This window comes from Ambystoma mexicanum, chromosome 11, assembly GCF_040938575.1.
Source record: "Ambystoma mexicanum isolate Mex_15411 chromosome 11, UKY_AmexF1_1, whole genome shotgun sequence".
NCBI classification, from domain to species: Eukaryota; Metazoa; Chordata; class Amphibia; order Caudata; family Ambystomatidae; genus Ambystoma; species Ambystoma mexicanum.
This window is the reverse complement of record NC_090934.1, coordinates 987,858,283-987,871,696: the sequence shown is the minus strand read 5'-3', so window position 1 is coordinate 987,871,696 and position 13,414 is coordinate 987,858,283. Positions and strand designations below refer to the sequence as shown.

The 13,414-nt window shown below is 45.3% G+C and overlaps 1 protein-coding gene across 1 annotated transcript in view; it reads left to right on the top strand.

Moving 5' to 3' along the window:
• LOC138505094 (uncharacterized) overlaps positions 1–13,414 on the top strand; it is a 717,078-nt gene that overhangs the window by 341,596 nt on the left and 362,068 nt on the right. The window contains exon 30 of the mRNA XM_069625408.1: positions 1,457–1,720. Within this exon, the coding sequence (XP_069481509.1) occupies positions 1,457–1,720 (264 nt within the window). The remainder of the gene's footprint in view (positions 1–1,456; positions 1,721–13,414) is intronic.

Sequence of the window (13,414 nt, the reverse complement as noted above, 5' to 3'; positions counted from 1 at the left end):
CGTGGAAGCAATGAATATTAGCTGTTAGCCACTGGTTATTGAAAAGTTAAGATCTTACATTTCTTCTGTTTTCTTCAATCTGAGTGAGTGAATCTTACATATGTTTAAGTATGATTTGTTCTGGGTGCATTGTTGCCTATTTTGAAGATATGTATTGGGAAACATGAAAATGTAGTTATTTGGGTTTCTTTTTACTTATTGTAAATATTATGTTTATTTGTGTACTGTGAAATTATTTTATACTGTAAATGTATGTGTCATGTGTAAAGTCTATTTATAGACTATATCACATTAATAATAAAATAAAAAATGAGTATGCATGTGCATGCAGGTTTCAGCATACAGATGGGCGGCGGCTCTCGCTCTCCACAAGGGATGCGGATTAATTGAATCTGATTCTTTCAATATATGTGCCTCCAATTAAGGTTTCAATTCTTAAGCACATAGTGATTCTTTCTCTATTTTCTGTTTACCAAAGACACCTCTATCTTTTTTTTAAAGAAAGTGCTTTCACATTACCTACAATGGAATGCACTGAATATTTTTATTTATTTAAACTGATATTAGTTTAATTTGCTTGTGTCATCTATGTCACCTTCATATTCCAAGAACCCTGATGATCGCTAAACAATATGGATAAGTGTGAAACAAATACTGACTTGGATTGGAATGTAAAGCTACAAGAATGAAATATTTTTGCCTATCACAAGGCAGAGAAAACATATTTTATTTAACTGAATGGACTCATTGCCAGCACCTATCCTTCCTTTAGTTAAAATCACTTGTAAGGTGCATTCACACATGTACCAGTGCTGCCATTATATTATATGCATCCAAAACTATGTGGTGCTTCTATGAGCTCCCACTGCAGTTTAAAATCATATACTCTTCTGTTATGTGCACATTTCATTGATGACATCCAGTATTCACTAAGATATAATCAAACATGCATTCCTTACTCCAGGCATTAAGAGAAATTGGTAGACAGCGACAACAATGTATTTATTGACCGAAGCACAAAGCGTTCTTAATTTGTCGACCTATGCCCTCTGACACTTATGGCTACTCCTCCTTCTTTCGTTCCAGACAGTATACAGAGCAATATCTAGTGTAGTTTACTTTGTTACTGCCTGATCCTCATGCACATGCCTATACATTGTTGGTCCAGTTATTCTCCCCCTGGACCTGGTCAATCAGCCTCAAGTTGCTCTAACCTCAGGGGTACCCTGTTACCCATGTATTCAACAGCTGGTGAGGTCAGGTAGGCCAGACTTCCTCTCTGGGATGCCAAACCAGGAATTGCAAGGCAGTGCCTGTGGGTTCCTAGGGAGTTGCCAGGCATATCCCGGTGACCCCAAATGCAGTTCCTGATACATCTTTGATATCTATTATGATTTGTGTCTCAATGCTCCACCAATTTAGAGTTTATTAAGACATCTGACCTTTTCCTCCTTAGGGCCTGAACGGATACCACCTGGAAATATTACTGTCATAAACAATCACTCAACAAGTTCCTTGCAGATCAGCTGGAACCAACCCCCTGGAATTGTGGAACTATATACTATCGCCATTCAAGGAGCCGTCAACCAAACCCAGAACAGCACAACTGCGCAGCCTGTTACTTTCACAAGCTTGCTCCCTGGAAGGGAATACACTGTCACAATCACAACAGCCAGTGGCCCGTACAATGAGACATCAGATCCAGTGACCGGAGTAACATGTAAGTGCATATGTTACAGTGTACAGATTTATTGTCGAAAGTGTCAAAACAGCCACAATACATAAAGACAGAAAATAATTGTTGACTTCAATGTGAATTTTACCTGCACGTTTATGAGGTTTAAGTAATAGGAGGTAGTTCCTCCACTTTACCCCCAAAACTTGTAGTTTGGAGGTGCTGCAATAATGGAGGTAACAGAATTACCTCCACTTTTTTCCTGCACCGCAATACTCGTAATGAGGCCCATTGGCTGTACTGTTTGAGGTAAATATGTAAAATAGGAAGAATCCTCATTGGTAATGCCTCTACACCTTATTTTATGTTTGTCCATGATTAATCGCGCAATTTGATGTTAAAGGTGATGACGTTTTAGATTAATATAATGAACCAATGATTTTAGGTGGCTAACGTTATGTTAGTATTTATTTATCACAGTCCTGCTGTTTGATAATTGTGTTATTTACCATGATTATTTTCTTGCTATTAATATTTGTGTATTGCATGGCCTCTATGGGATTGCTTCATAAGCTCCTGCCTTTACACTTTTCATCTGGTGCCTGTTCTTGATGCCCCTACTTATGCCACTTCCAGGACCTACAACCTATGGGAAGATACATGACAAATGACTCCTGGGAATCTGCGTGCTGCCACAGAGCAATGGGGCAATTGAAACTGAATAAAGTAAAATTAGTATCTCATAGAAGCAGCTCACTGAACTGTGCACATGTGCCCTTAAATGTTAAAGGGCTACAGCAATGCTCAATGCACACTCAAATGCATCTGCACAATCACAAACAATATGGTGGGCTCTGGGCGGGGATGATCTGAGTGCAGAGACCACACAAGTGAGACAGGTGCAGAAATAGGGGAACTCTTGGAACGTTGTCACGTTCCGGGGAATATCGGCTGTTAAAATACTCATGAAGCCTGAACACAGGGAGCCACGAACATGCTCTAGTGCAGGTAATATTTTTTTGTAGAATATTGGCTGCTCGACCCATTACTTGGAGCAGTCCAGGAGCTATGGGGCATGACATCAATTGCTCCTGGAGACTCGTTTCATTATAAAGGAGGTGACTTAATTGAAATATGAGTGGTGGGGGCTGAGTTCCACTCCTGCCATTCCTCTAATTTTCATGATCTAATCAGTTGTATCCCTAAGAAATGGAGGGCAGAAACGGGTAGGAAATGATCAAGCCTCTAAGAATTTGATCCTGCATCCTAATTTTGAAAAAATACATTTTCTCTAGTTAACCTATTTCTACACACATACACTCCAAGGACATACTATATAATATTATGGGGAATATATGCTTTCACACATGCCCTTACTAACTGGCTGGTATGGACTTCAAACTAGCGTCTGAACACCAATTGGACAGAATTCTAGTGGGTCGGACACAGGACAACTTGACACAGAAAGACACTACAGACTCTTCTGAGGCAGCTAGGCATTGTGCACTCATGGAAACTAGCACACCCATCGGGAGGGAGTATGCTGTGCACTGCACTTCACCTAACAGCTCATCCCATAACAATTACCTTTGCTTATGAAGGAATTGAAAGGATGGCATAACCAAAGTTGATATTGCCAATATTCAAATATCCAGCCACATGCTGGTGCCAAAATAACTAATGTGGATAGTTTCAATGTTAATTTGTACGACCACGCTGAAAAAGTATAGACCAACTAGGTGTTGATTTAACATGGTTCTCTTCCTAAATTGCAATCTCGCAAACCAAATGATAAAATATCTCATAGTTTCTAACATTACACAAAGCCAGAGCTGCATGTGTCAACTGTTCACCTGGTGGTGAAGGTCTTTATTCAAAAGACTTGCCTACTGTTTGGCCCGGTGCCGCAAAAGAAAAACCAACGGGAAGTAAATGTAAAAAGGCTCATGGGGAAGAATCTAGAAAAGCAATCCTCAAACCTGAGGAGCGCAAATGGACAACGCACTGACATGCACTGATGAATAGAGCATCAGAAATATGACATCAATATCCTCAAACATCAAAGGCAGATGATGCACTATTTAGGACCAGGCAGAGGTCTTTGGACACAAGAGAAAAGTATGTTCCACTTTTTATGTATCAACTAAAAATACTTCATCTCTCCTACAAGATCTTTGGAAAAAAAAGTGTAATGCTGGAAGGCTACAGGATGAGGAGCAAACTCTTTGAGGAATTCTGCAAATATAACAGCTTATAGCATTTTGGTGGTGAAGTAGACACAGAAGCTTAGGAAGATGTCCTTGGGTGACTAGACCCACTGAAGCTCAGTCAAGAAGACAACTCATGCCTGGTAATGAAAGTGTCAGTATTGCGGCTCAATTTTCACATGAACACAGGCTCATCATCAGGGCAAAATGATCTACCACTTGAATCTTATAGCAGTCCAAGAAGGAAATAACTCAGGTTGAACAGATTCCCAGGGGTGGGGAGACATGATATTTCTGCATTTAAATGCTGCACAAATTCGTCCGAAAGGCATCCGTCTTTTTTTGTGTGCGGCCATTAAAATGCCGAAAGATCACATAGAACCTTCCAGGCTAAAGTGAATAGGGAAAAATCAAAGCAGACATAGATGTCGAGGAAACGACGAAATGAAAGGCTTAGTCACGAAGGCCTACAATGGGCACCAAATCATGTAAATTCCTAGCTATAATACTGTGAGTGATTTTTATGGTGGTCACCAGCAACATCAGTTCACTAATTGCTTTGATTGAAGTGACACTGTTGAGATTCGAAAATATTCATGGTGTGAAATATCTTTGGATGGATTACCTCTTTGGCAGTGTTGAGTCTGTCTCAGAGATCAAAGTGTACAATCTTCTTATTAACCTTTGTTAGGAGCGATTTTCAGAAATGCCAATGGTGTGGGGTTTCTGAGAGGCCTACCAAGTGGATGAGCTAGGGCTATTCACAATTGGTCTTACCAAACACTCTCTAGGTATCGTAGGCTGAGTAGTAAGGTAGTATGGTATTTAAGTACAATTACAACACTTAGAGGGAGGCAAGTATTTGAGGGCTGCAGAGATGTAAAATACTCTAGTTGTTAGGCCCAAAACACATGCAGGTAAAACCTAAGGAATATTATTTATTACACACTCTGATACCTATGCATAGATATCATAACAGGTTGTTTCAAAGGGGGGCTACACAACTCTTTACACTTACACACATATATAAACAAACCTGCAAAGTAATAGAAAACCTTTTTCAAGTAAAGTGGACAGAGGAAAAAGTGGTTGAAAAAGTTTTTAAACAAACATAAAACAACCTGCTTTATAATTATAATTTTAACTGAAGTAATCCTGCCCTCACCATGAAAGAGAATTTCAAGTATTCTAAAGTGTTTAGTACACAGATAAAAACACTTTAAGTAAAAATCTGTTCCAGAAAAGTGAGGGGATCACTCCCAATTTCTGCACACTAAGGGATCCTGAGGGAGGAATTCTAGTCCAGAATACCACACCCATGGCAAGGCAATGGTAGTGATATGGAGTTGAATTTATGCCCATATAATCACTGTAGTGTAAGAGAGGGCTCCAAGAGTGGTATGTACACTCAGATCCTGAACTACAATACTAAAGATGACCACCCCCAGGTAAGTAAGAGGTTTAGGGGGTAACTACTCACACTGTTGATACTGTTGCAGGAGGTCAAGTGCTTGCAGGTGCAGTGACAGAAATAGGTGCTGGGGTAGGGTCAAGATAGATGGTGTTTCAGATCTCTGAAGAAGATGCAGTTCCTAATGATGTCTAACTGTACACGGCAGATGATCTGGGACGATGACCACTGCTTCTTCCATGGTGGAGGACAACCCCAGGAAACTGCAGGCAACCTGCAAACAAAGAAAGCTAGGTCAGAGGTTGTAAGGCTTGGATACTTGCACCCGTGGGAAACAGGCAGCAGTCCAGACAGGACCCTCTTCAAGGTAAAGAGCTGCAATGAGGTTCCTGAGCCAAAAGCTGAGGATATGCCAAGTCTCAAGCTTTAAGTCAAATGGGTGTCTGCTGCAATGACATGCCTTTTCAATGGATGTTCAGCTTCCAGCAGGATCCATGTATTATATAATTCCACACACTCTCCATTTCCACAATCTGAAATGGGGGAACTTCAACAGAGCACCAATTGGAATATTACTCACCATGCATGCAGCTTGTGGCTGTTGAATCATGAACCGTCAGATACCATAAATCGATCCAGCAAAAGATATTCACTGGTGAAATGTGGATTGAGACTAGACAATCCCAATTTGACTTTCAACCAGTTCAGTCACACAAAGGATTTATCAGGAATCCAAAGATGACATGTTGATGAGAGTGATGCTCAGAAGTCATTCAGCCTACTGTAGTAGGTATTAACTTGAATAATAAATACCTTTGGCTCATCTTCTAGCTGAGGAAAACTTCCTCTGGACATAGAAAGTGGGCTCTGAAAGAAATGGTTTAGAAAATGTTTTTAATGCACTTCATTAACCCTGTGTTCAGAGCTCAAAGACCAAGGCAATTAACAAACAATTATGCAACAACAATATGCAACTCTTTTATAAGTGCCTTGGTGAATGCATATGGGAACGTGACTTTCAATTGACTGTGACATCCCGGAAAACAATTCAAAGTTCCCTACTTTAATGCATTGAGGTAATTCGTCCCTTCTCCCCAAAGGGGAGCCATCCGCCGTTGTGGCTAGGGAGGTGAGCACGATTTGCAAGAATCTCCATAGGGGTCTGGGCAAGTGGCACCTAAATGGGAGTGACTCCTCCTTAGGAGATAAGGACTCCCATTTCTGTCAGGAACTCCCTAACTCATTCCACATGGTGGCATACATGGGATTATCAGATGTGAAGAACAGTATAAAAACAAGAGACTTGGCTGAAGAAGAAATTCAAATATACTGTTACAAACAAGAAAGAGAGTCTGTCTCTAAAAATAGAGGCCACCAGTTAACTGAGACAAAGAGGCTGAAAGGAAAGCACACACTGATGCAAAATGGAGCAGAGAGATGCATACGCAAACAGGGGAAGCCCCCTGGCAGCGTAACACCTGAGAGAGGCAGAGTGAAATAGAAACGCATAGCCTGCAACTTTCGGACCAGCTCTGAGAGCGAGAGCAAGACGCTGGACACCAAGCGTCGATAAGGAGAGAGAAACCAAGGAGATGGGAACTCCAATCAAGGAGGTGGCTTGACCACAAAGACTTTGTGGTGGGCAGTGTATCCATACAACAACGCAACTAAAACGCTAAACTGCAAAGTCAGCGAACCGCCAGGATACCCGCTGCCTTACCAGGTCGAACAGAGAGATAGGCCCGAGAGCGGGACACTGGATAAGACGAGAAGGTTATGAATGCATACCACCAAAGTGAACACAAGTGAATCCAGACCCCCGAGATGTTCCCCCACAGTTTGCAAGGTAACGGGGAGAACGGGAGAACCGGAAGACCGGCGGCGAAACATTATGAAACAGGAGAACATCGTCTCAGTGGAATTGATGAGACAATGAAATTAAAGTCGAGGAAATTGAACTCTAATAATGTGAGATAGCGAATCACCATGAAAGCTGGAAAAGAGACCATTAAGATTGAGCCTCAAGTACCCTGGGAAGAGGGGAATGTACCACATATGTTAAGAGGCAGAGACTGTAAACCAGAAAGAGAATTTTATGAAGGGAAGACAAGTGAAGCCCATAAGAGAAAAGATACACAAACCAAGTCACCCCAAGAGGGGGGGAACATTGCATACCAAAAGTATATATCACAACTATGTAAGAATATACTACAGAAGTACAAAATGCACTTCACTTTGGAGCAACCCATAAGCCAGAGAATTTATAAGGATTCCTGGAAAACAATCACTAAGGAGGAGGGATAACAAAAATAACTTGTGAAAGAGTTACAAGACTGTATACAGAAATTGACTAGAGACTTTTTAAAGTTAACATACTAAAAAGAAGTCTGAAGCAAAGGAGAAAAATTGGGTGAAATGACAATCAGGATAAGGGAGACATTCTCCTGAACTTAGTTTGTTAGGCTAGTGGAAGGATCAGTTAGGATTAGTTCTCAGACAGCAGACTTGTTTTCATTGTATGACTTCCTGATGATGAACGACCACCTTAGTGTTTTATATAGCAAGGGAACACCCACATAGCAATTGGAAAAGTTAGGTCTTTGTTCAATAATTTAATAAAAAAACAAGCGGAAATATCAAAACAGTGGCCCTCATTACGACCCTGGCGGAAAGTGACTGACCTGACCGCCATAGCGTAAATAGCGTTTCCGCCATTGCACGACGGAGCAAAGTGCGGCTCATTCCGACCCATCGGGCACGAGCACCACGCCATGGCGGAAATGCAAAGTCCGCGATGGCGGAAATGACCCCAAAACGGCCCACACCGCCGCCGTACGGCACCCTAGGTGCAATTCCGCCACCCATCTTAGCGGTCACCGCAATGAGCGGCAATCGGAAAGTACGGTGACCGTAAATATACGGAAACGGAAGTAAAAACATGGTCCCGGAACGGGAAACAGCACGCCGTACACCTATAAAAACACAATTTCCACACAACCATTAAAAATACTACCCTGAGACTCATCCCAACCCGTCATCCACCCTAGTGAAACCAAGAAAAATGGGAAAAGTAGCGAAGAAAGCGTGCGACCGCAAGCGGCAGGTCCACTTCTCCCGTGAGGAACTCACCGTGCTCACAGAGACCCTCCAGGAGAATGCTGCCGTCGTCTTCTCGACGCAAATGACCAGGACGGCACTTGCGAACAAGAAGGCCATATGGGCCCTGGTGGCACAGCGGGTAAGTGCGGTGGGGACCGCACCCCGCAACCCACAGCAATGCAGAAAGCGATGGGACGACTTGCGGATACGCGTACGGAGCATACTATCCGCCAACCGTAACATTGCCACAGCTACCGGGGGAGGATCGGAATCACCCATCAAGTTGACCCCCTGGGAAGAAATCTGTGCCTCCACCATTGGAATGGAGAGTATAGAGGGAGTCGGAGGGATGGAGAAAGGAGTGCAGACATCCGAAGAATCAGGTAGGTGGGCCAAATTAAACAATGCTAAATCCACAATGTCCAATCATGTGAAGTACCATGTGTCCACATAGTGCAACAGTAACACATGTCCAGGAGAACGTCCACATACATAGGCCTGATAGCACACTTTAAAAGTCACATTAAATACATAAATAATTAAAAATCCTAAAAACACCCTCTACACGTGCAGCAGGCACACCCTAACTGCAGGCTGCAAAACAACTGCATCCTCAATCCACACAAAAATGAAACCACCTCCACGGCCCCAACCCAAATCACCCTCAGGTACCACCCCAATGCATGTGATACATTGCCATTCCAATTTCCACAGACCCATTTATAACGCTCGCCCTCCTTTACTCCACCACAGGGTGCGATTCAAACGACGAGCTCCAGGACACCCCTACCAGCACACCTGCAAAGAGGGCCAAGACCAACGGCCAAAGACCCTCCACCTCAGCTGCACGCATCAAGTGGCAGCACACAGGAGGGAACTTCAACGGGCACCCCAGCAGCCAGCATGCCCACAACAGCACCACCACAGGTCCCCCCAATGGATGCCACAGAAGGCACTGCTTCTGGTGGCAGCAGCACCATAGGTGACACTGCATTAATGGCAGCATGCTCCGACACAGAAAACGGGGATGTCGAAGTAAGATCCATCCATGACCTGTCTCAATCCCCCTGTCTGTTCCATCCCGTACACCATGAGGATACCACGCAGGGGCACCCACAAGATGACGACTGGCCATCCCCCACAAGCCCTGTGGCAAGGCAACATGAGGTGACCAGCCCCTCTGTGACACCACCGCAAATGGCCATGGCACAGCAGAGGCAACAGTCCCTCGACCAGGTGATCGTGCAACAGCAGCAACTGGCCACGCTCCTCAAGGACCATGCTGATGAATGTGGGGGCACTAAGGCAGCCATAGAAACATCAACTGAGACACTTAGGGCAGAAATGGAGAGAAGTACAGAGACACTAAGGGCACAAATGGAGAGAAGCACCGAGAGCCTGAGAGTAGAAATGGAGAGAAGCACCGAGAGCCTGAGAGTACAAATGGAGAGAAGCACCGAGAGCCTGAGGGGGGAACTGCATGCGACGTCCAAAGACGTATGTGCTGAACTTGCCGCTGTGCGCCGTGTGCTCACTGAGCTCTCACAAACCCTTAGGGACATGCATGGACGTGAGCAGGCAGAGACATCATCCGTTGCAAGTTCCGTCCAGGGCAGCCCCCAACGTAGATCTGGGAGGAACCTGCGCTCCACAGGCAGGAGTGCCCCTGATACCCGGAGAGGGGGCTTGCAATAGCGACTGCCCACTGACAATGAGCATCTTTGGACACTGGTGTTCGGGGGGGAGGTAGGAGGGTGGAGGGGGTGTGTTGGGCTCACTTGGGTGGCGGGTCGATGGGGTGTGTAACATGATTTCACATATGCCATAAACAATGCACGATCATCCAATGAGATGTGTGGACATTGATCTTTGTGTACGAGGCCATTATAGGCGTACAGTCCATATTGTGCATGTTCCAGACACACACAGTGCCACAAGTCCCGTGTCCATGTATCAGCCACCAGGCGTGAGTGCTAGAAGCATGCATCTATGATATGCTGATGAATGTCACGGCCCTCCTGTGCCTCGCAGACTCCTTAAGGTGCTGCCACATCCCCACCCTCATCATGGCCATCTTCAGGTGCTTGCAGTTCTGCGTCAGGGGGCATGGGCACATTTCTACGTACGCACATGTTGTGTAGCATGACACATGCCATGACCATCTTTGCAACCTTCTCATGGTGGTACAGGAGTGCCCCGCCAGACCTGCTGAGGCAGCGGAAACGAGTCTTCAGTAGGCCGAATGCCTGTTCTATGACTACACGGGTACGTGAGTGGGCATGGTTGTAGTCCTCCTCATGCTGGTCCTGTGGGTTCCGGAGTGGTGTAAGGAGCCATCTCTTCAGTGGATACCCGGCATCACCTGTATGTGGACAATAAAAGATGTTTGTGGAATGACATTGCTACGTACGCACCCCCCCCCTTCCTGCCAGGTCATTGCCGCATCACATACCCCACATTATCATGCTTGAAATGAGACTCACCGAGTAGCCAGGATCTGTTCCCTGCGTGTCGCTCCATGTAGCGTGGTATTGTAGAGTTCCTCAAGACCATAGAATCATGGGTTGATCCAGGAAATCGGGCACAACAATGTGTAATGATCCTGTTGGAGTCACACACCATTTGTACATTCAGAGAATGAAATTGTTTTCGGTTGCGGTACTGGGCCTCCATGGCATGTGGGACGACCAATTCCACATGGGTGCAGTCGATGGCACCAATGCAACCCGGTATGCCGCCAAGTGCATGGAATCCCACTTTTGCGTTCGTAATTTCCTGCTCCGAGCGTGGTAGAGAGATGTAGTCGTCTGCGTGCCTCAGGAGGGCATCGAGCACTTGCAATAGTGTCCGTGAGAACAGTGGCTGTGAAATGCCATGCAACTGTCCGACTGTGTGCTGGTAGGTGCCTGTGGCCAGGAAGTGGAGTACAGACACCACCTTCAGTAGGGGTGGGATGGCGGTTGGGCTATCTATCATGCTGACAAGGTCAGCCTGTGTCATGTCCACAATGGCGGTTATGGTGTCCCGGTCCAAACGGTAGAGGGTGTGGATCTGCTCATCAGTGAGGTTGAACGGATGTGCTCGGAGGCGTGGGATTGCGGGCTGCCTGCGTGGTGGTAGTGGCTGTGCTGGCGGCCCTTGCTGGCCCTGCCTTGCCCTCCTCCTCCTCCTCCTGCGTCTCCTCCGTGCGGCCGGTTGTTGTAGTAGTTGGGGTTCGTCTTCTTCTAAAGTTGGAGTACTTGCAGTGCTATCAGGTCCACCAGGGCCAACATCGCTAGTCCTGCCGGTAGCATTTCTGAGTGGGTGTGGTTGTGGGAGGGGTTTGGGTGTGCAATTTATGTGTTTTCAGGCTGTATAGCCTCCACCTGTGGTGATTCATTCCACCTGTGCAAGCTGCAATCCCCTTTGGGCGAGCACGTCCCGCACACAACGCTGCAATTCGACGAATGGCATCTTGCTATTACAATCATGTATTTGTTCCCGATGGCAGTGTAATATTGGTTGATATGTTCATTCTGCTATGGTCCCATTGTTTCACATACTATCTTTGCAGTCGCGAACAGACTTGTGAAGGGTCAGTGGAACGTAGTACTCGAGTAACGGTGGACCCTCATGCAACACTGTACCGAGGTTCACCGACGGGCGGGGCGTCCCATTTGTGAGTGAAGCCAGTTGCCATTTTCACACACAGCCGCACTAGATGGATTAATTTGTGATTTCAAGCGGTCACAGATGCCTTTTCGACGTTATGTTGCAAATGAGGAATTCGAAGGACGGCGCTTTCGGTTTTCAGCTAGCGGCGAGGAGATGCCCACAGGTCTGACTGCAAATATAACGTTCTATTGTTCAATGTCCTTGGGACAGGGGCCATGGCGAGAATGCAATGATTGATATGAATAGTATGGGATGCGCAATAGCGTAGTGGACGATGAGGCCGGACGTTCCCAAATACATGTTACTTCACAACACTGGAATTACGGGCTGGAGCACAGTGGATTTTGCAGACTGCATAACGCACAGACTCAATGGAAATTTCACATGTTATGTGAGTATGAAATCAGGCGTTTTCATTACGGGATGAGGGAATGATGTATGGATGCATGGACAGATGATTTAATACAGAGTTTGCCATGTACAGGGCTTCTTGGAATCTATCCACCTCCCCTGCGCTATGTGATGCAGTGCTGCCATAGTGGGACCATCGTCTATCTGCCCTTGTTGAACCCTCCCTGTCTCGACGCGCCTTCAAACACTTGTGTCTATGCACGTTACTAATCCCATCTGATGGATTCTGTTTTAACAGACGCATGCACAAAAACACTCGTTTGTAATAGTGTTTTCACCTCGATATATATAGTTATGATTCGCAAGTGGTTTTTGGGTGGAAATAATCCTTTGGAGTGGGCTAGCATGCATATGGCTGTGGATTTAGTGTGATCATTGAAGTGAGTAATTCAAATGAAGTTCGGATGCCCATACTATTCTTTTTCATTTCATTTGGGTGACAGGTATCTCCTCCCCTTTTGCCACTGCCATCTGTATGCCACGCCTGCAGATGGATTTTACTCCCGACACCTGCTGCTTCGTTTTAATCAGTGGAGCACCATTTTGATTTTATGGGACGATCACCAATGGGCCACATGCCCTTACGCAGTACTAGTGGCTAGGAGCAACATTTCGGCCTTTCAGCTGGACTAGTGCCTACCTAATGGGACGGCCCTGCGGTTCTAGGCGCTTCCATGTTGCCTTTTTGAACGTGAATGTAGCCCCTGTGTACCATGAAGGAACAGGGCGTCACACAAGAAGAAGCTGGTCATTTATTGCGGATGCAGCCCACAATGATGAAATATATTTTGGAGTTCATGACCTAATGGCTGTATGGGCTTGGTGATTTTGTTGTCCATTAAATTTCTATTCTGATATGAACCGTGTAGCGTTCTTCTTTGCAAGTGATGTAGCATATTCCTATTTGTGGAGCGATGTATTGTGAGGAGATCTGCATTGGGTTCCAGCTTCGGAGTA